Source organism: Chanodichthys erythropterus, chromosome 13, assembly GCF_024489055.1.
Source record: "Chanodichthys erythropterus isolate Z2021 chromosome 13, ASM2448905v1, whole genome shotgun sequence".
NCBI lineage: Eukaryota > Metazoa > Chordata > Actinopteri > Cypriniformes > Xenocyprididae > Chanodichthys > Chanodichthys erythropterus.
Window position 1 is genome coordinate 23057842 of NC_090233.1, and position 25000 is coordinate 23082841.

Genomic DNA, 25000 nt, shown 5'->3' on the forward strand with positions numbered 1-25000 from the left:
ATATATATATATATATATATATATATATATATATATATATATATATATATATATATATATATATATATACACACACAAACACACACACTACCGCTCAAAAGTTTGGGATCGGTAAGATGTTTAATGTTTTTAAAAGAGGTTTTGTGAAATATTATTACAATTTAAAATGACTGTTTTCTATTTGAAAATATTTTAAAATGTAATTTATTCTTGTGTTGGCAAAGCTGAATTTTCAGCATCGTTAAATCCAGTCTTCAGTGTCACATGATCCTTCAGAAATCATTCTAATATGTCAATTTGCTGCTCAAGAAACATTTATTGTTTACAATTGTACAAAATATTTGTGTACAATATTTTTTTTTTTTCAGGATTCTTTGATGAATAGAAAGTTCAAAAGAATAGTGTTTATTTGAAATCTAATCTTTTGTAACATTATTAATGTCTTTACTGCCACTTTTGATTGATTAAATGCATCCTTGCTGAATAAAAGTATTCATTTCTTTAATTTTTTTTCAAAAAAATAAAAATAAAAATTCTTACTGACCCCAAACTTTTGAACGGTAGTGTAAAATGTTACAAAAGCTTAGTATTTCAGATAAATGCTGTTCTTTTGAACTTTCTATTCATCAAGGAATCCTGAAAAAAAAAAGTACACAACTGTTTTCAACATTGATAATAATAACAAATATTTCTTGAGAAACTAATCATCATATTAGAATGATTTCTGAAGAATCATGTGACACTGAAGACTGGAGTAAGGATGCTGAAAATTCAGCTTTGCCAACACGAGAATAAATTCCTTTGTAAAATATATTCAAATAGGAAACAGTTATTTTAAATTGTAATAATTTTTCACAATATTACTGTTTTTACTGTATTTTTAATTAAATAAATTAAGCCTTGGTTAGTACTTAAGTTTAGTACATCTTAAGTATTTCAGTAAGTAATTCTGTAGGTTACTTTATAAAGTTTAGTATAGTGTATATTTCTAAATACGTTCATTGTAATTTGACATAGTATACAGTATATAATTCAGTATAGTATATTAGTTCCAAAACTATATATTAAATGTATGTCAATATAGCATGCAGTACAGACACTACCACTGAAGAATGTTTTATATTTAAACAAGAGAAACCAATGCCTGCTTCACATAAATGCCATATCAGATGTGTATATAATATTTGGCCATAGGCAACAACAGAACGCAACACTATGAAACTCGCACACATGCAAGTGTGAACATGTATGTATGACACTCATTGGGGCCTTTCATTACTCAGACCATTTCCTGTACCCACCTCCTCCTCTTCCTGGGACTCCCCCATTGGGCCGTTGTGTTTCTCTTGGTAGAGGATTTTTTTCATTTTACGGTACTGCAAGTTGTCCAGTTCTCTGACTGCATCCTTCGTCCTCTGGATCAGATCGATGAGGACCTGTGGAGGACGATCTCTCCTCACGAACTCATGCTGGGACGGACAAAGGGAGACAGAGAGGAGATTTGTGAAATGAACAACTGTTTTTGTAATTTTAAGCAAATAATATGAGCAATAAGTGGCGATGAAATTAACAAACAGCTTCTGCGAGCAAACACCCTGATCAGTCAAATCTCAACCTCAGATTCTGTGTTTTATTCAATTTATGAGGAGTGTATTAGAGAGAGGAAAGTGTGCATTTTATTTGGCCTTGTGTTCACCTGAAACATGAATGGCATCTATTTAATAAAGCAAATATTTCAGGAGAAACATTTAGGGGTTAAGCATGATGCAATTCAACTGCCATGAAATAAACCCATAGTCTCAATCCTCTCTGCGTGCCGGATTACTCCACTTGTGCTCTGAATTACGTCATTTCATGTTAGTCCTTTGCTCACTAGAGGGTGCTCATGTGTAATGTGGCCCTGAGTGGACATATGGCATATGGAGAAAGCTTTTTGACATGGCTGGCTAAATGAGGACTTGATCTCACCTCCTCAATGAAAATATAAAGAGAACCGACTCGAGTTCAAGCAGCTGCATGTGTGCATGTTAACTGGTTTCACAAAACTGTGCTCTGCAAACCACAAACCAAGACTCTTTGAAAATTGGTCATATTGGAGTTCTTTCCATTATCCAACTGAGCCAACTGGAGTCATTTATTTATTTATTTATTTATTTATTTATTTATTTGATTTGGATTTTGGATTATAACCGTTTTCTTCCAATCCCTGTCCCATTCTTAAAAACAGCTGCTCTTGAACGTTTTCCGTAAATCCTTCTTCTGGGACTATTGACAGCAATTTTTCTTCTAAAACATGCATTGTGAAGACCGTCTTTGTAGCACTTACTCTAAACTCTTCCTCTTGGCCATTTTTTTTTAATTTCCAGCCCTAAAACTGTTCTCACAGACCTGTTCAAAGTCATTTTGTTTGATTTTGTTGATGATAATAAATGTTATAGTTTGTCTGACAACATATAATTTGCTCTAAAGTAAAACCGTTCTTATAGACCCCTTAAAAGTTTGTAAACATTGCAATGTTTTCTGGTGGGCGGGGCTTAGCTGGAGGCAAAAAAAAAAAAAGACGTTGGACTCAATGTTGACAAGCGTAAGCTAGCATGTTTTAGGAGGGATTTATTAAACATGGATGCAGAAGAAGGTTCAGAACTGTCCGAATATGTAAAGTCACTGACTCTGCGGGACCGTGACAGCTATTTTTGTAAATTAACTTAAGTTTTGGATATTTCCTAGACAACATATGAATTACTTTCGGGTGGTTCGGGGAATTTTGTCAAGGTTTATTGTCTAATGTAACCTATCGCTGGGCTAATTATGATTAGCAATGTGGATTATTTTAAGAGACCATTCAAAGGATGGCACACACATCTATCGCTGTATGTTTGTTTAACATTTAAGCTAACTAGTGCACTGAAAGTTGGCGACTTTTCACCTATAAAACAGAAACTTGCTGATTTGTACTAGATAAAACCAACACATCATTACATATTCATTGATTATTTTACCTGATATGAAGTATGCACTGCAAACACAAGCATTATTAATGATCGTCTCCGTCCAGTCTGTATGCCGTATTGCTTTCAACCACAATTATCTTTTTGATTTCTGTGAAGGAATGTCTGACGGGATCTGGTAAAACTTTACTTTTGAACCGAAAGTGCTGTTTCTTCTATTATGGCAGCCAAAAACACAACAAGACGACATTTTAAAAGTCAAAACCTCAAACTTTTAGCGCGCCCGCTATTAGTTCTTATTTATGTTTTGCCTCCAGCTAGAGCGGTGACATCACAGTGACGTAGGCGATTAAGGGGTCTATAGGACTAGTCACTATGTCAACTGCTCTAGCGCATGAAACTTTCTCATAGACCTTTTTGAAGTGGATCCAACTTTGGTTTTATTGACGTTAAAGGGATAGTTCACCCAAAAATGAAAATTCAGAATTTTTGGGTGAACTATCACTTTAATGAAAGTTAACTCTTTATTTGACAACATGCCATTTGCTCTAAAGCATAAACTGTTCTTATATACTACCATTCAAGATTAGGGTCAGTAAGGTTTTTTTTAATTTTTTTTAAATAAATTAAGACATGATCAGCAAGGATGCATTAAATTGATCAAAAGTGAAGACGTAAATATGTTTATAAAGTTAGAAAATATTTCTATTTCAAATAAATGCATAAATTTAAATGTTCTATTCATCAAGGAATTATATATATATATAAAAAAGAGAGAAAATATCTCAGTTTCCACAAAGAATATATTTTTAACACCAAATCAGCATATTACAATGATTTCTGAAGGATCATGTGACAAGACTGGAATAATGGCTGTTAAAAAATCTGGTTTGTAATCACAAGAAATTTATTAAAATATAAAAGTTATTTTAAATAGTAATTATATTTCACAATATTACTGTTTTTACTGTATTTTTGATCCAATAAATGCAGCATTGGTGAGCAGAAGAGACTTCTTTCAATTTACCAACCCCCAACCTTTGAACATTTATTAATAATCAACAAAACCATGTTTTTACTCATTTGACATATAATGCACATAAAAGCATAAACCAATTCCGTAGGCCTAATCAAAGTGCTCCGGTTCCCCCTTTGCTTGGTTTCAATAACTGTTGATAAATGTTGTATTGACATCTATCCACTGTCAATTGACATCTATGGAGAGTGATTAGGAAAGGAATTACAAATTTAGTTGAAAATACATTTACTTTAAGCGGGTCACGTCTGTGTTGCGATTGAGAGCTGGTAAAGCACTGCAGAGCAAACGGCTCAACCGTTAAGCCCGGCAAAGACAGTTACAGCTAACAGCTCGGCTTCCCAATGACAACACAGATAAGCATTCGCCACTCTAAACGGACATCTGTGACTGACCAGAATGGGAGGAAACTAATCTATGGGATTATCCCCTTTAAATGAAGGAAATTACATAATCTGAATTCTTCCAGCTCTAACCGTCAGATCGCGAGTGATATCCCCTGCACGTTCTCCACTGACAAGACCTCTGTAGGTCAAGAATTGAGGTGGATTTAGACCACATGTGAGATTAAGACAGCAGTTGGGAAGCGGCAAATGATGGGAATAAAACGCTAGACTCAGATTAATGACCTCTTTTCGGTCTTAAGGAGCTTGGAAGGCCAGTCTTGAGGTATTAGGGAGCAATGGGAGACCAAAACTAGGGCGAAATTAATTTTTTCCCAGTGTCAACCTATTCCACAGAAGAGAACCCAGTATCCCATGCCACCCTGGGCCGCCCACCCCTTGTGAGGTTGTGCTTGAAGTGTGTGCCTAACATGACACTAAGCTCTCGGTGCTAAATAGGATTACCTGTGTCCACCAACGAGATCAACCATAACCTGTAACATACACCCACACAAACAGACCCATACAAAGCACAAACAAACAAACAAATGAATCACTTCGGCAGCACTATGCCTTAATGATCCAGTATCCAGAGCTACCCCACAGCCAATAATTACCCATATCCCAACTGTAGTGCTATATTCTACCACACATTTATTTTGGTGATGATATAAATCCATAAGCCTCCCACCGCAGAACGATATCATGAACATTAGTCACCGCACAGCAATATGTCCACCTACAGCCCCAGTGATTCGGTTGAGAGAAACTCATGGTTATATTAGTTGAGTTAGACACACACAATCAAAAAATCCTCCTGCTTTTATTAACCCTCCAAGGATGTAGCTGGCACAGGAAGTGAGCAAATGAAAAAACAGCAGAATGACATGTTCTGTGGGTTGAGCGCTTGGCTGTGCATACAAAACGTGTATGTGTGTGAGTCAGCAGGGATGGATGAGTAAGGAACCCACTGTCATGAGAGCAGGAAGTACTGACAGATATGGCGAAGAGGAAGTGCACTCCCCAACTGCAAAGGAGCTTCTTTATCTCTGTGAAAGTGAGGATATTGGCACATGATGGGGTTTATGAATGTGCGGGTTTATGTTACTAGGGTGGTAACTCTGTAAGGGGACAGAGTTTCCTTCAAATGTGCTATAAACATATAACTTATAGAAATGTTGAGAATGCAACATGTACATTTTTTTTTTTTTTAGTTTTTGAAATAAGTCTCTTATGCTTGGCAGACCTGCATTTATTTGATCAGAAATACAGTAAAAACAGGAATATTGTGAAATATTTTTACAATTTAAAATAACTGCTTTCTATTTGAATATATTATAAAATATAATTAATTCCTGATATGGCAAAGCTGAATTTTCAGCATCATTGCTCCAGTCTTCAGTCTCCTTCATGAATTATTCTAATATGCTGATTGTAACGTAAATGTAATGTAAACCTGACTGACACCAAACTTTTGAATGGTAATGTACTTGAGCTATTTTATGAATTGTGCAATTTAGTTTAAAAACTAAAACTCTGTACCATTTTATAATTTCAGACAGTCTCTTCCTGTCTAATTCAACAGTTCTTTGACAAATGGCATATGGTCTGGTCTACATTATAGCTGGTCATGGCAAAGGTCATGAGATTAAGTTGCATGAGCAGTTTACATCTCTGAGCCTAAACAATCTGTGTGTGAGTATCACATGAGTATTTCGCCTTCCCCCAGCAAGTGTGTTTACAGAGATTGTTTGAAAACGTGACTCGAAGTGGGAGTGAATTAACAGTAGTGTGTGGGCTCTCAGAAGTCGTGGTTGACCTTAGATGAGCAATGCTTATGACTGACTTTATATGTGACATGATTATTTCCCCTGCATGTGTGAACATTGTGTGTGTGAACATTGTGTGTATGCGATTACTCACCCGCAGGAGCTCTGCTGAGGAGGGTCTGTCCTGAGGAATTTTTAGTAGGCAGTAGTCAACGAAACTCCGGAATGCATCCGACCTTCACAAAATACAAAACAGTTACGACAGTTGCAGTATTATCTACTTTTGTAGGGTACTGAATGTACAAATAAATTACAAACATGGTTTAAGCAATATCTACAGTCGACATGAAACCATATATATACATATGTTTTGTGAAGTGTATTGCGAAGTGTTGCAAAGTCATGGGTAAATATGAACATATCTCCTCCTATGAAAAACAAGAAGGTCCCCAAATAAACTTTGTGACACCCTCAACAATATTTTGGCACATTCAGACAGCCTTTCAATTTACAGATCTATCAACTAAAGGCAACACTTCCTGAAAGACCAGCAGGCCTTTGGCTTTGCTGCAGGTCAGAAAGATGAAGGGCGCTGAAAGTTTGATTGTGCAATAATGCACAAGATCAGGAATTGTGAAGAACTGGCAGTTGGGGTCAGGGTTATTGCATAACACATTTAAAGTGTGAGAGGAGTGTTTGACGAGTAGGAGTGTATATATACAAATACTGTATATATCTATAGGAGTGAGTCAAGTTCAGTTTGGTGATTGTGTAGAAGGACACTCACCACTCATTGGACTGTAAGGTGGGAGAGTCGTTTTGGGCGATGTGGTATAAGGCACTCATAGCGTTCATGTTGAAGAGAGGAGGCTTGCGTTCAGCTAGAAAACAGCAGAGGTGTAAGAAATCAAAAAATGTGTGAAAACGTGTGTGAAATCATAGCATAAATTGTGAATGAATATACATGCAAATGCACATATGCTAATCAGAAGCAGAGTTTTTTAAAACATGTTATGTCAATATTTAGGCTGAATCACAATTTTTCTTGCATAGCATGCAGTATTAGTAGTAGCGTGTCCAAAACCATAGCATGTTGAAATCTGGCTAATATGCTACAGACAACATCTGGATGATAAGCTACAGTATTTGTCAATACGATTATGCTAATACTATTTCACTTCAATGTATGCACTTAGCGGGGATGTACATGATGAATCTCTAATGTGAAAATAAGACAGTTTTATGATTTTGCAACATGTCCCAATATTGGGCCTAGATGGCTTCAACGTGCATACTTTGGCAATGCAGTGCATAATTACATTAATTAAAATGAGAATAAAATTAGATCATACGGATTACAAGGTGTAAAATCAAAAAGGAAAAAAGTCCATAAAATATTAAAATAAATCAAATGATGGGAGAACTACATATATGTCTATTATAAAAGAAGATATTATATGTTTAATTTATGATATTATGAAGATATTATGATGTTATAAATACAAAATACAAAAGAAAACAGTCACATTGAATCATGGGTAAAGGTCAAAAAGCATCAGTCATAGTTTTGATGTAACAACACACAGTGAATGGTTAAAACAGCTTCTAAATATCTGTTTAATATAGTGAATCGGAACATTAGAAAATGGAACATGGACGAAATATGAAGTTTAAAAACCTAGCCCGCTTACCCAATTCTATGCAAGTGATCCCCAGAGACCAGACGTCCACCTTCCCCTCATACTGACCCTCATCCATGGCTAAAATCACTTCTGGAGCCATCCTGTGTTAGAAACACACACAAATGTTTAATTAACCCCAGATTATCAAGATGTGCCATGTCAATATGTGTGGTACTGACCAATATGGGGTTCCCACAAATGAGTTGGCAGGAGAGGCAATGGAAGCGGAGCCAAAATCAGCCAGCTTGACCTGACCGGGCTCTGTCAGCAGGATATTACCAGCCTTCACATCTCTAAACAAAATCAGAGACAGAGAAAAGGTTGAAGACAGACAGTACAGGCCTACTGTAGTTTCACATTACCACATTATGCAATGGCAAGGTGTTTCAGGTAAATAACACAACACAACCCTGCAGAGAGAAAACAAAAGTAAAAATAGCACTGTATCACTGGAAGCTAATAAAACAAGTAGTCACATGTTGTAAAGCAGTTAATTACAGTGGGGATCGAAAGATAGGGGAACCCCTTTTAGAATCTGTGAAAATATGAACATTTTGAACAAAATGAGAGATCATACAAAATGCATGTTATTTTTTGTTTAGTACTGTCCTGAGTAAGATATTTTACATAAAAGATGTTTACATATAGTCCACAAAAGACAAAAAAATAACTGAATTTATTAAAATAACCCTGTTCAAAAGTTTCTGAACCCTTGGATTTTAATAATGTGTGTGGTTGCCTGATGATCCATGACTGTTTTTATGTTGTGTGATGATTGTTCATGATTGTTCTTCAGAAAAATCCTCCAGGTCCTGCAGATTCTTCAGTTTTCAAGCATTTTTTGCATATTTGAACCCTTTCCAGCAGTGACTGTATGATTTTGAGATCCATCTTTTCACAATGAGGACAATTGTGGGACTCAAACACAACTATTAAAAAAGGTTCAAACATTCACTGATGCTCCAGAAGGAATTTGAAGATCAAGGTAAATTGTACTCAATTCCTCTTCTGGGAAACATGCAAGTATCTTTGGTTGGTTCAGAAGGGCAGTACTAAATGAAAAAAATATATATATTTCAACAAAATAAGAAAAATGTGGACATCTACATCCTGTTCAAAAGTTTTCACCCCCCAGATCTTATTGCATCGTGTTTCCTTCTGGAGCATCAGTGAACGTTTGAACCTTTTTTAATAGTTGTGTTTGAGTCCCTCAGTTGTCCTCAGTGTGAAAAGATGGATCTCAAAATCATACAGTAACTGCTGGTAAGGATTCAAATATGCAAAATATGGTGGAAAACTGAAGAATCTGCAGGACCTGGAGAATTTTTCTGAAGAACAGAGATCAGTTTAACTGCTCAGGACAAACAAGAGACTCATGAACAACCATCACAAAACATAAAAACAGTTATAGATCATCAGGCAACCAAACATAGTATTAAGATCCAAGGGTTCTGAAACTTTTGAATGGGGTTATTTTAATAAATTCAGCTATTTTTTTGTCTTGTGGACTATATGTAAACATCTTTTATGTAAAATATCTTACTCAGGACAGTACTAAACAAAAAATAACATTTTCACAAGATTCTGAAAGGGGTTCCCAAACTTTCGATCCCCACTGTAAATCATGATGAAAAATGGTATGCTGACATGTGCCTATGTGTCATGGATTAGTACTTAAATTATAACTTTTTAGTATCATTTATAATGGTTAAGTATCCTTAAAATTAAAAAGGTACACACTCTGAACGAGAAAAAAAAGCCTTTATATATAATTTGTTTTCAATAATATCATTCTAGTCTACAAATGCTGAAAAATAACATAGTAAAACAAAATCAAACAAATAAAAAAAAAATTAAGAGAAAAAAAAAGAAAAAATAGCAACACATATGAACTCACATGTTGTAAAGCAGTTGAATAAATTGTGCTCAATAAATGGTATGCTGTCATATGCAGATGTGACATGGATTAGAACTTAATTACATAATTATAATAATTTTGTACTTTGAAACCTGAATCCGAAGAGCACACACACTTAATTAGGATAAAAATAAACAAAAATAAAAAAATAGAAAATCTTTGATGCAATCCATTTCCAATAATATCATTCTAGTCAGACCAATGCTGAAACAAAAAGCAAATATGGTCACTGTAAAAATAGCAGTGCTTTATGGTAAGCAAATAAACACATAACAAATGAAGTTGTAAAGATTTATCTGTATTTTCCACATATTGAGGAAGTTTGATAATGTTCAAACAGATATCAGTCAGGTGGTGACTCACCTGTGTATCATGTTATGGGAATGTAGGTAAGCCAGTCCTAGCAAGGCACCGTGGGTAATGGCAGCAATTTCAACCTCTTGGAGGGGTTTCTTGTGAACTGGACAAAAAAAAAAAAAGAAGCATGCTTGATGACATCTTAACATGTGAAGAACAACATTTGTTGTTGTTATTATAAGCGTGGTGCTCAAAAAAGAAAAAAATGTGTGAAAAACACAAAACCTTTTTGAAACCGGACCCTCTTATAGACAAGGACTGAGAACTTGATTTAAAAAACAGCCTTGAATTAATCAGATGCAGCCTAAATGACATAATGGCAAATTAAACTGGAAATTCTAAATTCTTATTTTACACACACACATATGGAGCGATAATTGAAACCAACAGTCTATCATTAAAGCTGTGCATGCTGCCATGACAACGTCTGAAGGAAACAAAAACATGAACGCAATGGCAGTTTGGTAGTGACACTGGAAATAAAACACAATGGGCTTTATGATGTGTCTGGGATGTGGTTAATAAAGGCCTTTAGCACTGACTAAAAAACACATGACAGCTCTAACAATTACTGTTCCTCTGTGTGAATGCATACTGTGGGTGTGTGCTGTACTTGCATACTTGAAAGTGTGTAGTGTGCGATTTAGGCGTGAACTCACCCTCTAACAAGTCTGAAGCAGAGCCGAGACAATACTCCATCACAAGCTGAATGAAAAATGCAGACGAGATTATTGTCAAAAAGCAGGCATGGTAAATTGCCAGGGAATTCTGAGAATTAATTTAAAGTGAACTAATCTGAAAGTAGTTCTTATAAATAGTAATGTGTTTGTGAACCAAGAAAACTGTTTTATTAGTTTAATGGCAGTACTAACCCATGCTGTGTTGTCCTTCAAGTAGCAGCCTTTGTATTCAATGGTGTTTGGGTGTCGTAGCTGTTCCAAAAACTTCACCTCTTTAATGATGTCCTGCCACTTCTGAACAGGGGAACCCAAAGAAACACACACATATACAATTCTGAACATCAGTACTTTTGACTTCTACCGATATTTGATACAGATAATTAACAAGCAGAATTGCTTGTTGGTTGATATAATACCGATATATATATATATATATATATATATATATATATATATATATATATATATATATATATATATATATATATATATATATATATATATATATATATATATATATATATATATATATATAGTTTAAGCAGTGTTTTGAAATCGGCCATCACTAGATATTGTTGAAAAGTCATTATTTTGTTTTTTTGGTGCACAAAAAGTATTCTCGTTGCTTTATAATATTAAGGTTGAACCACTGTAGTCACATGAATAGTTTTAAATATATCTTTATATCTCTAGTACCTTTCTGGGCACTGAAAGTGTAAATTAACTTGCTGGCAATGGAGGCTTCACTGAGCCATTGGACTTCATCAAAAATATCTTAATTTGTGTTCTGAAGATGAACAAAGGTTTCACGGGTGTAGAACAACATGAGGGTGAGTAATAAATTACATTATTTTCTTTTTTGGGTGAACTAACCTTTTAATACTTTATATGGAATCATTTAATTGTGGAAACTTATATTGAAACAATATTGCCAAACACAGCGACCAAAAACTACTGAATAAATAAATGCTTTGATTTTATAATATACAAGGTCAAGGACACAAGAAGAAGGTTTGCTTAAAGGATTAGTTCACTTCAGACTTAAAAATTTCCTGATAATTTACTCACCCCCATGTCATCCAATATGTTCATGTCTTTCTTTCTTCAGTCGTGAAGAAATTAAGGTTTTTGAGGAAAACATTCAAGGATTTTTCTCCATATAGTGGACTTCACTGGGGTACAACAGGTTGAAGGTCCAAATTGCAGTTTCAGTGCAGCGTCAAAGGGCTCTACACGATCCCAGCCAAGAAATATGTGTTATCTAGCGAAACGATCGTCCATTTGCAAAAAATATATATATATACTTTTTAACCACAAATGCTCGTCTTGCAATGCTCTGCAAAGCACCACGCATTACTTAATCACAATAAAAGGTCACTCGTGACGTAGGCAGAAGTACCGCAGTAGGGCGAAAAACTCCATCTCATTTTCTCCTACAACTTCAAAATAGTCCAACATCGTTGTTTTACCTTTTTTGTAAAGGGAGTTTGACTTAGTCTTTGCACGTTCGCTTTGTAGACTCTGGATCGGTACTTCCACCTACGTCACGTGTGAGCTTTCCAACGTAATTGCATAATGCGTGGCGCATCGCAGAGCTAGTGCAAGACAAGCATTTGTGGTTAAAAAGTATATATATTTTTTTTTTTTTTTTTTTTTTTAGAAAATGACCAATTGTTTTGCTAGATAGGACCCTTATTCCTCGGCCAGGATTGTGTAGAGCTGCAGTGAAACTGCAATTTGGACCTTTTGCAACCCGTTGAACCCTGTTGAAGTCCACTATATGAAGAAAAATCCTGGAATGTTTTCCTCAAAAACCTTAATTTCTTTTCGACTGAAGAAAGAAAGACATGAACATCTTGGATGACATGGGGGTGAGTAAAACACTAACAAGTTCAAATATAAAGTCAAACTATTAGAGTTTGATGACAGTGGAGTTTGTCTCTCACCTCAGTGGTCTGCTTGCCATTGTAGGACATCTTCTTAATGGCCACCACCTCATTGGAATAGGAGTTTCGGGCCTGAAAAAAATAATATGGTCACATACATATTGTAGATTCTGCAAGGGGTATGTAAACTTTTGAGCACGACTGTGTATATTATAATATTATATTATAATATTATATAAAAACTCACTGACCCTAAACTTTTGAACAGTCGTATGTGTGTTTTAAGTCATGAATGCCATTGCTTGTCATTTGTAATAGCCAACAGAAGTGTGTAAAGTAGACATCAGTAATCTTAGTCTTTCTGCATCATGGGGCCAGCTGGCCCTCGCATTTAAACGGAGTGAACATCTGTCTTAAGAGCAGCATCTCCTAGTTATTCTTTCCCCTTGAGACCAGCCCTACATCTGGATGGGCAGTTTGCATGTGAGTGAGTGAGTGAGTGTGTTTGAGAAAAAGAGAGAGAATAAGAGAGAAGGGAGGATTTGCACGGTGGATTCCAGTCTTGCCACAGATTTGGAATCAAAGGCTTTATGCTATTAGTTCGCAGATTAAGAAATGCACAAGAACTTGTCATGAGGCTGCAGTTCTTGTATTTGACAAAACTGCTGCACCGTGGTGACGTTTCGAAAATGAAATGATGGGCTCCAAGTTAAACTACAGTTAAGAACTGACTGAAGAGGAGAATAAGACAAAAAATAAAGCTCATCGGGCTTAGGTATTAAAAGCTATTCTGGTCTCTTGCACCTCAACTATGTGCCTTTCATCTCCTACAGAATTTGGAAAAAGAGGGAAAAAATATTACTAGAAAGAAGAGAAAATAATACAGTGTTTTAAAATAGTTTATAATAACAATAGTTTGAAAAGTATATACTGTAGATAAAAGGAAGAGAGACTGACTGAGATGCAAATATATGCAAATGCTACACTGACATCAATGATATCATTATCATTATCATCATCATCAGTTTCCCCCATTCATAACAGATGCAGCTAAAAAGGGAAATTTCCTCAACATTTCTATACTCACAAAGTACACTGCTCCAAAACTCCCATGGCCAATCTCGTGTAGGTCGCAGAAGACTTCTTCCGGGTCATCTTTGAAAAAGAGGCTGGCAAACTCTGCGTCTTTCAGTTCTCCCTTCCGCGTGGACGACGGCATCATGAGTTAAACAGAACCTCTGATGGCCACGTGCTTCTGCTCGCCTTCATTCAGCAGGCCCGGCATTTACCTGCTTTGCCTGTGAACAGAATGGAGCAGATTAAAGACTGACAGCTTGTTCAGGTCGAGTGAGGGTCATTGGCAAAAAAAAAAGTGACATAATGATTAGTTAAACCAAAAGTGAAAGTTCTGTCATCATTTATTCACCCTCACATCATTTAAACCAGTATGCCTTTTTCTTTCTTGAATGAGAATTTTTGAATAGATTTTCTAATAATGGCTTGTGCTACATATTCCAAGTATTCTGAAGTCAAGCAATATTTTTTCATGATTTATTTATTTAATTTAATTTAATTTAATTTAATTTAATTTAATTTAATTTAATTTAATTTAATTTAATTTAATTTAATTTAATTTAATTTAATTTAATTATTTATTTATTTATTTTACTTTTTAATATAGAATATGAGCATTCGAGTGTTGTGGACTAATTATGATACTGTCCTCATCCACTTGTACAATAGTGAGTGACCAGGATATTCATTAGAAACTTTCCTTTTGTGTTACACAGAAGATTAAGGGTTTAAAATTACATTAAGGTGTATAAATGATGACAAAACATTTTGTCACAATCTTTAAATTATACACCAACCAATCACACACCCTCCACCATGTGTGATCCATTTACTAACATGCAGAGTCAAACATATTGAGGTAAACCTACAAATGGCTTGCAAAAGCTAAATGAAAAAAGGAACATTTAAATAATAAATACATAAATACAAACTAAAATTTATTAAAAAAAATAATAATAATAATAAAAATAATCATAATAATCATAATAATGTGCAGAATGGATCACACTCACAAACCTACAGATACAAGTGAGTGTACAACAATTCTATACTTTTATGCTAAATACCGAAACATGCCTTTCTCATTCACAAAGCCTATATTGCTTGCTGTTCCCGGCATGTTTGAGCATGTACACGTGTTTGCGATGGTAAACTGGTGTGACACAAATGTGTTTGCATTGGGTGCAGCTTGGTTAGGCATCATGGGAAGACAGCTCAACGTCTGGCAGCATTGCTCATCATGCTAGCATGTGGACACACACACACACACACACACAACGGCCACCTGCATGTAACACTGCCTACTGAGTCATCAGACATCTGACACACAAGCAGCCATTGACCCAGGAACAAAAGGTGCTGAAAGTACTGTGTATCCAATACAGAAAGACTGAACACATGGGCTAATATCCATCTGTACATTCATTATAAATATGATCAACATTACTGCCCAGCACATCTACTATCAGTAACACAACCCCCAATGACAAGAACAACTTCTCTGGAGCCAGCCAAGTGAGTGAGTGAGTGAGTGAGTGAGTGAGTTCTGTCTGTCATTCTCTCTATTATGGATGGATGGATGGATGGATGGATGGATGGATGGATGGATGGATGGATGGATGGATGGATGGATGGATGGATGGATGGATGGATGGATGGATGGATGGATGGATGGATGGATGGATGGATGGATGGATGGATGGATGGATGGATGGATGGATGGATGGATGGATTTGTGCAATTCTGAGATTCAAACCAACAAACTTTTTTACTAGCTCTGATCCTAAATCACAGTGCTATACCAGTGCTATGAGAAAAAGCAATAAAGGTCATTTGCAGGGCAGTATTGGACATTGGATCCTAAACCACAAGAACAGAAAAGCATCATCCACAATTCCATTTCATGACTGAGTTACTTTCAGTAGGGCCCTATAATTTCCGCGATCACGGAATCTCGGAATCCATTCATAAAAATGGAATTTACTATATACTGTAATGTGGAATGTCACGGAATTTGTCAAATTTGTGATGAATGAATTAAAAATCAGGTCAGTACACTTAAATTAAATCACGATATAGACTAGTGTTTGTGAATATTAAACCGCAAAAAGACTATTTAAACATGATGGATCCTGCATGCCTGTGTGAATCTGAAATGAATGATGCGGAAGCACAGTTTCATTTACCTCACACAGCCTCAAACACACTCACACTGAAGCACATGCGATGCTCGTGGTGTTTTCGCCCTCTGTCGCCTCACTATGAACGCACAAATTCATCTACAGAGCTGCTCTGAAAGTCACTTCATCAGCATTTAAAGGTGATAGAGAGAGAATCCAAAGACTGTTACTGAGTTTTTGAAATGAGTGCATGCGCAAGAACAACCCCTATCTTCACAGCTAATTTCAAAGGAACGCCTCCCAAAAATCATGCACGAGTATTGGAACACGAGTGTTTACCACCGGCATTCGCTGTGTCGTGTTTTTTGGATTCTTTTTGTCGGACTCACCGCAGGTAACTCATAATCTGCAGTTGTTACTCCTGTCTCCTGACAAAAACACTGCATGCGGCGCCTGTGGAGTGTGGAAAGTTACTGGAGCACGCAGCCGCACACGTCTCTCACAAGGAACGTCACAACGGTGATTGACAAGCCAGAGGGCCGATCGTTTACGTGATGATCGCGTAAACGATTGGCTGATGTTTTTAAGGCCCTACCTCATGCACAGATGATGTATATTAATATTATTTCTTTCAGTGCACCTAATAAATTGTCTTTACTAACCGATAAAAGACTGTTTCAAGTAATATTGCAAAAATGTATAAACTCTTTAGCACCTTTAACCGCTCCGTTTGAGAAAAATACCGTCATAAACACAGAAACTCAAAGCTCTAGGCAAACCATCAAAATAAAAGTTTGATTTAACTTGACAGAAACATATTACTGTTGTACAGTAGAATTTAGATAAATTAATTTAACAATAAATTATTAAAATATATTTTTAAACAATAATCTCAGTGTTTCTTCCATGTTTTGATTTTAACAGTAAAGCTCTATTGTGCAGCACATTGTCTGACAAAAAAAAAAGTTTAATTTCATGATTAAAAGATAAATTAAATGGTATGCGTTCATTTGATTGCCAGAAAAATTTAAATACACAACAGAACTTCTGAAAAAAAAAGATCATAAAAATATATTTAATTAATAAATATTGTTGTTTTTAAGAATTCAATTAATTAGACATGCTTTTTGATTATTAAAATGGAATTAAACCATTAAAATGAAATCCAGAAAACAGAATTTAGTAAAAAATAAAATTTGAGGGGAAAGAATAAAACGTTTATCATAGGGCCCTAAAAAAATTTAATTTTTTTGTTAAACTTTTATTAAATTGTTGGTAAATTGGACAAGATTCATTATTTAAATTAATTAGACATGCTTTTTGATTACTAAAATTTTATTTAACCTTTAAAATGGAGTCAAAAAATAAATAAAATGGAAAAAAATGGAATCCAGAAAAATTTAAATGGAAAAAACGGAATTTGGGAAGAAAATAAAATGGAATTTGGTAAAAAATAAAACTGATTTCATAGGGCCCTATTTCAGTCCTCTGACCAAGTCATTGAAATCTTACTACTTCATGCCTTGGGCTATCTAATTACTGAATTAAAACAGCAGAAATCAATTAGATTATGGGTAACAAAGCTGAAAGGCAGCAGAAGCCTCAACTGGACGTACACAAAGCAGATTCTAATTGTGACGGTTAAAGCTTTTAATTGGCATAAAGGTGAATCAGAGTTCACAGTCATCTAATAAAAATATACCGATTTCTGCACAATGCAGTCAAAAAACCCATTCGTTCCAGAGTATTTACTGGCTTATAGAGAAAAAGACTTAAAACATTAAAGAACATGAACTTTCACACTCCGTTGAGTGGAGGATAGACAATAATCTTGTGGGCTACTTCCCACACTGCACGTTTGCCTGCGGCCACTATTGCACAGCGTCGGACTTGTCTGTCACTGGTGAGTTAATGATTTTTTTTTCATTGTGAACCTCCTTTAATATCTAGTCCAAAAGAACACAGTATATGATTATTTATTAAACTTGTCGCCTCAAAGTCATTTCTGGCTGTTCGTTTAAAACAGTTACTTAAGGTGCTATTGTACAGGGGTTCTTAAAGGTGCAAAAGGTGATTCTCTAAAGAAACATGTTTTGTTATACTGGTTGAAAGTCTCCTTTTATCCTGATAGCAATCACTAATGGTCCAAATGTATTTTATTTTTTAAATATATATCATATGTGGAAGGAGTAAGACCATAAAATGTTCATCTAATTATTATATTCGATCCGAATGAATTAATATGATGTCCTACCTACCTGTCAGCGTAAGTTTTTACATTCCCTCATGTACCCTGTTCGCTCAGACATCATATGTCTTTAGTGCGTTTCATGCTATGCAGAGTACAGACAGACGTCGGTCACGGAGCAACGCAAAAAACAGCAGCCACCTTTTATAGTTCTGCCTGAATCACAACAAGAAGCTTATTTCTGCGGTCTCACCAAAAATACCGTAATTAAGAGATGGCATCCCGTGACGTTCCAACAGGAGCTGTTCACATCCTCAGATTCGGAATTATGTGTTTCCATGTCAACAGTATCAACACCAAAATTAATCTGCAGCAGTCAGGTACAAGCTCTCTAAGTTGTTTACGTTCATTATTACTGTAATGTTAAGTGTTTTAAGACATGAGGTATTAAAATTAAATGAACAATTTTGTGGAAACAATTATGGATTCAAAATGTACATCCAGCAAATGTATGTGTTAAAGTCGACATAAAATGAAAATTTGACCTTGTAATGTTTAAAGCTGCAGTCCGCAACTTTTTTTGTGTTAAAAATTTACAAAAATTATATAATGAGAATATACAACATGAATCCATTTTCCAAACCGTGTTTTTGTCTTATCCTGAATCATTATGGTACACTTATAATAAGTGTTTATATTCGGACTATTTCAGACCCGACTGGTAGGACTCACCGCAGAGTATCACAGTAACTGCGTGACTCGCCATAGACATACACGGAGAAAAGTAGCTCCGGCTAGAATGTTCCTCCGCAAGGCGCATGCAGTTCTGTTTATTAACCGCTAGAGGGCCAAAAAACGCAGACAGCAGCTTTAATGAAATGTAAATGTCATAACTCTCGATGTTCTGGTGAAAATGACTTGTCTTTGGTGATGTATACAAGCCTCAACTGCAAACTCGCATACATTTCTACACGCAATGCACACTTCTTAAAATCCAATCAACAATCAATGGATAGAACCAAGTCCCCATACTATATTTTTTAATAATATATTATAATTGACCCTTCGCCAGGAGTTTGATTGACAAGTGATTTAATCAATCATAACACCGAATACGCCATTTTGTCGGACAAAGCAGTCAGGATTTAGAAGATTAATCTCGGTGGACTTGAACTTGAAATATGGTGTGTATTTACGTCTTTCCACGTTTGAAACAACTTTCCTTCTCATGTTCATTCATATTTATTTGATGCTATAAATTAACTAGTAGGAAGAGATGATTGGTTCACGAGCCGCTTGAGCTGAGGCGCTACGGTAATCGGTCACGACACTTTAAAGAGCCACAAAACGGTTCGAATTGTTCGAATTTCTTTAAAAAAAATTACACAATTTCAAAGCCGTGTTGTCAGTGTCCTCTTTGCCCCGCAATGTATTTTACACTGCGTGTGATGTGACAGAGCCATGGCTTGTCGGACAAAGCAACAGTAACTAAGGGGGGGCGGGTCTTTGCAAAGGGTCAATTGGATGCACATCACAATACAGAAGAAAAGATCTGTCACCATTTCAGTTTCATTGCAATTTTAACATGAGACTGGTGTGATAGAATCGCTTAAACACATTGCCTGTGTAAAGTTATCTTCTCTTATATTCTCCAACTCCCACCATTTCCCACTCAAACTTTTTCCACATACACACAAGACTGTCAGGAAGCGACATGACGCAACTATGCGTAAAATACACGTTCACTATAAAGTCTTCCAACTAAAACAGAAGTCCTGTATTGTTGATAAACAGTAGTCATTTATTGTTGATAAAGCTTCATTTGCATTGAACCGAAAACATTCCTCTAATGAAGATTTATCATTTAGCTAAGGCCAAAAGCGATTGGTTAACCTGTTCAACCAGCACCAGACAGAACGATGTCTTCTAGTTGCATCATGTCTGTCTGCCTATCTGTCTGTCTCTATCCTTTTTCTGTTTCTGTCACTTTCAAACTCACGCATCCAGTTGCCGCCTTCTACCTTCGCTTCAAACGGTGACTCTGAACACGACAGCATTTTCCTTGATGCTCATAGGCTGAGATCCAAAGATCTGCATCCAATAAGATTCCAACAAACGGAGCCGGAGTCCCGCTTAAGGAAGAGACTGGAGGGGGGCAGAGGAGGTGAGATGATGCAATGCAGAACCAACAGGTTGTAAGAGCCCAACAGTGAGAGTCCGTCTAATAACAACACATCGATTTAGAAAGCCGGTAGGAAAAACTGTAAATCTATGGCTGCATTGTGCTGTGGTTGAGAGATTAGCGAGCAGGTTGAGCCAGATTAGCAGAGGGGTGAGATGGGGAGAGAGAGAGACTACATGGGTATGTATAAGAGACTTCATTAGACTGACTTTTCCTCTATATAACACTCCTTTATATGCCTCAGGTCCCAGAGGAAAGCTATCGGCATTACTAATTTATCTGTGAATGCGCGCACATGCGTGTGTGCGGTGCATCAAGCCTCTGAATAAAACATATGTTTGACATGTGGGTAAGAGAAGCACTTTAGAATAGAGTGTCCGCATATGGTCCGAGCTCCTAAACCACAGGCCTCCCACATATGAAGGATCCTCCACAAACATGTGAAATCACACCAACACACATGCCAGGACATCTGAGCACTAGAGGTGGGCAGTAAGATCACAATTTTAAATCACAGACTTAAATATGAGCAGTGTTGGGGAAAGTTACTGAAAATCAAGTTTTTTATGTTGTTTATATGTTCACGTGGTGTTTTTAATATGCTTTAAGACAAACCATGTGCAAATTCATAAGTCAACACCATTGCCGAGTATTTTCTCTTTAAAACGGCAGATAAAAAGTCTCAAACCCATGGTTTGAAATTGCTGGTGTTTCTTACATCATAAACTACCTTGTAACCAATCACGTCAACATGCCGGTGGGCTTTAGTATATCCTTAACTATGACCGCTCTGAAGCAGGTAAGTCTCAAGAGAAGGTTATCCCGATATATTTTTCTGTTGATATGAAAAATCGGGTAGATTTAGCAATATAGCGAGTGTATATTGTATATTATGATGTTATGATGAATAATATGAATTTCTTCAGCGACGTTCTAAGGTGTTCAAAGTGTTTCTAAGGATACTCATTTTTAGAAGACAGCTATCTGACTCGCGAACAGAAACATGGTTTGTGTAACATTAGCAACACATTATTAACTGTTTGATAATGTAGTCAAGCAAAAGGTTAATCATTAATTATGTGTCTGCCGTTGGGAAAAGCGATACCATTGTGCAGCATTTACCTCAGTAAGTTGACCGAGTGGAGCATGGAGCGTGGAGTGAGTGGAGGCAGGGCTAATTAGCATACTTGTAGATCCGCGTATACTAAATGAAGCAAGGGTGTAGGGTTACATTGAAGCTTAAGGCATTTATTTTTTTTTTTTTATAAAACATTTAAATATATAATTTTGGTGATCAAAGATGAGTTTTAAGGGATAAAATTAATGACTACAATGGGACTTTAAAAGCAATGCCTTTCAATATTGCTTTATCCCCTAAAAAGTAACTAACTGCATTTCTTCGTTACTTCTTTTGGAAAGTAATGTGTTACATTACTTTTGCGTTACTTTTTACTGGGCTTGCTTGTTTAATTTTTAATAAAAGTTCTATTTTTGGCAAAAAGTAAAGTATATTAGCAACAAACAACAGTAGAGCATAGCGCTAGCAACACCAAGGTCATGGGTTCAATTCCCAGGGAATGCATGAACTGATAAAAATATACAGTATACATTGAATTCACAAGTCACAAACAAACAAATATTTTAGGTGCTTTACATGTATCATTATTAACTTAAAATTATTATATAAAATAAAAATAAGAATAATATATTAGCTAAAATTAATTGTTTGTTGTAAACAACAAGCTTCAAGAAATTGATTGTTCAGTAGTATGAAAGATCATGATGGAACAGAATTCGCTAAAATGAATAATTCATGAATGTAACAGACACACCCACTCTTCTCCCAAAAATCAGAGACAAAGAATTTAGCAAACGAGTCCTGGGATTTTGCCACATTTCTAGAGGTAATTTTTTTTTGCTTTTTCATGTGTTTTTCTATCCTTCTTTATTTCACTAAAAATAAAAATGAACAGGGACATCCTTTGAACAAGTATAGAACTTGTATGGCCCAAGGGAAAGACTTAATCAAGTTTCTACAAAATCACCACATTTGGACTGTAAGTAGAACACTTCATTTGTGAGTAAAAGAAATTGTGATCAAATATTCAGTTAAGAAGCCAAAGAAAAAAAAAAGAAAAGAAAAGAAAATTCCTTTTTGGTGGTGCAAACAAAGCGTCAATACTACTGGTCAACTAATATATTTTATAATCACAGATTTGCTTTAATATGAAAGTCGAGTGCAAATGTTGACTGGTTAAGTTTATAAACATATGGCAATGGTACAGTCACACAAAAGTCAAAAGTCGTGATGCCGTGCGAGTCTCTGTGTGCGTAACTCAACGTGTATGCCATATAAGAGAGAGGCCAATGTTTTATTCATTCCTCTGATGACTGTGCGTCAGGAGACTGAAGGCTTTGATGTGAGTTGTAAGCAGCACACAGATCAGTTCTTAAGTCAAACCCTTTAATCAGCACTAACATGAGCTGTGCAGTCATCAGTGTCACCCATTCATTACTACAGATGAATAAATAACAGTTCACATCATTAGAACCAGAAATTAATATTTACTTATGCTACAGACACAGATAAAAGAATAATCTATGTATGTATTAAATTCAAAATACAATAGTACTACATCAATGACTGCTGCATATTTTTAAAAATTTAAACGGGAAATATAATGGAAAACAAAAAGCCTTTTCATTGCTCAAACACTAGGGGTTTGTGAGCTGATAAAAGCTAATTAATTAAATATTAAAATGTAACAAATTAAATCTAAAAAATGAAAAAATTTAAAATAATTTTAATAAAACACTAAAAATATCTGAAGAATTAAAAGATTAAATATTGCATTTGTTTACCTATATGTTATGTGACCATTAACGGATATCATAGAACAGTGAACATGCAAATGTGTTGTTAAATTATTGAAATATTAACTTAAAATCTCACAGGGTGCTTCATGTAAATATGAGGTCAAAAAGGTTCATCTGACAAAAAAAGTTTTGGAATCCCTGATCTACTATTTTAGGCACACTCACGCACTTCAGTTCACCTACAGCAAATCTCAAGACAGTTAGTATCCAGCAATAGACCACCCTGATTAACTACAGATGTGCAAAACCACATATTTTCAAAACTGATTAGTCAGTAGGTTGTCTGAATGATCAATCAACTAGTTGCTCTAGTCACCCAAAAATTAAAATTATCCCATGATTTACTCACCCTCAAGCCATCCAAGGTCTACATGACTTTCTTCTTTCAGATAAATAATCGGAGATATATTTAAAAATATCCTGGCTCTTCCAAGCCTTATAATGGCAGTGAATGGGGGGCCCAATTTTGAGGCAAAAAAAAAGTGCATTGTTAAATACTCCACACAGCTCCAGGGGGTTAATAAAGGCCCTCTGAAGCAAAGCGATGGGTTTTTGTAAGAAAAATATCTATATTTAAAACTTTATGATCTAAAATAACTAGCTTCTGGCAGACGACTGTACACATACTTCGCAAGTCGACTTGTGCCAAATGATTTTAGACTTCTAATTTGTGACCGGTGTTTTTTTTTGCTCTGTCCTTGACGCTTCCACGTTCTTCATTACGTCATTGCGTCGGGTCAGAGGTTACTCTTCCACTGCAAATCAATGCGTACGGTTGTCTGCCAGAAGCTAGTGATTGTAGTTAATCAAGTTAAGTATGGATTTTTTTTTTTTTTTTCACAAAAACCCATTGCTTTACTTCAGAAGGCTTTTATTAACCCCTGAAGCGGTGTGGAGAGCCAGGATATTTTTAAATATATCTCCGATTGTGTTTGTCTGAAAGAAGATAGTCATATACACCAAAGATGGCTTGAGGGGGAGTAAATCATGGGATAATTTTCATTATTGGGTTAACTATCCCTTTAAGGCCGTTCACACCAAAGACATGTAATGATAATGATGTGGTTCTAAAAAATGTTCTAAATATAAAACAATAGCACACACCACAACAATAACGATAACGGTAGAGAGAAAAAAGATCATTGGAATCACTTCCAGAACTAATTTTTCCAGCTGATGAACGATAAAAACACAGCCAATCAGAATCGATCCTGCTTTAAAGAGCTCAAGCATTTAAAGCGTCAGACGGCAAACATGCAGCACACTTAGAATAAACAGAACGATATTGTGTGTTGGTGCGGAAATTAATATTGTTATAGTTATCTTTATAGTTATCATTCTTGGTATAAGCAGGCCTTTATTCTCGATTATTCTCGATTATTATGTTCCACAAAATAAAGAAAGTCATATAATTTTGGAACATTACAATATCACAATATATTACTAAAGATTTTTGGGTGAATGATCCCTTTAATTGTAAAAATCAGAGAACTAAATTGCAGATTTTGTGCAAGAAACGGTCTAACATTATAAGAGGACTTTTTGGGGGAAAGTAAGTAGAAAAGAATACTGCTCCTTTAAATGTAAATGAAATAAGACATGTTGAAAATGTTCAATTGATTAACAACAGATATAGTTTGGCACCTCAGGCAGCACATAATTAGAAAACTCAAGAGTGAATCACAAAAAAGAGGTGGAAAACATTAGCAACGTTTCAGAGCTAAGAGGGAGAGAGGAAATGGAGGAATAGAGCGAGAGAGAGAAAAGAGGGTCAAAAAACAACCTCCTCTACATTTCCCAGGGCACCCCTCATATTCACATCCTCACTTGCTCTCTCTCTCTCTGCTGCTTTTTTCTCTCTGTTTGTGTGACTCAGCAGACAGTGTTGCTCATGGCTGAC

The 25000-nt window shown here is 35.7% G+C and overlaps 1 protein-coding gene across 4 annotated transcripts in view; it reads right to left on the bottom strand.

Annotated features, from left to right (window-relative positions):
• taok3a (TAO kinase 3a) overlaps positions 1-25000 on the bottom strand; it is an 81796-nt gene that overhangs the window by 15520 nt on the left and 41276 nt on the right. For all 4 annotated transcript variants that reach the window (XM_067407310.1, XM_067407309.1, XM_067407312.1 and 1 more), the window contains 10 exons: positions 13747-13957; positions 12720-12791; positions 10966-11067; positions 10753-10798; positions 10100-10196; positions 7998-8111; positions 7828-7919; positions 6924-7017; positions 6291-6372; positions 1302-1469 (listed from right to left, as the gene is read on the bottom strand). In XM_067407310.1, coding sequence (XP_067263411.1) covers positions 1302-1469; positions 6291-6372; positions 6924-7017; positions 7828-7919; positions 7998-8111; positions 10100-10196; positions 10753-10798; positions 10966-11067; positions 12720-12791; positions 13747-13881 — 1002 coding nt within the window. In that variant the 5' untranslated portion in view covers positions 13882-13957. The remainder of the gene's footprint in view (positions 1-1301; positions 1470-6290; positions 6373-6923; positions 7018-7827; positions 7920-7997; positions 8112-10099; positions 10197-10752; positions 10799-10965; positions 11068-12719; positions 12792-13746; positions 13958-25000) is intronic.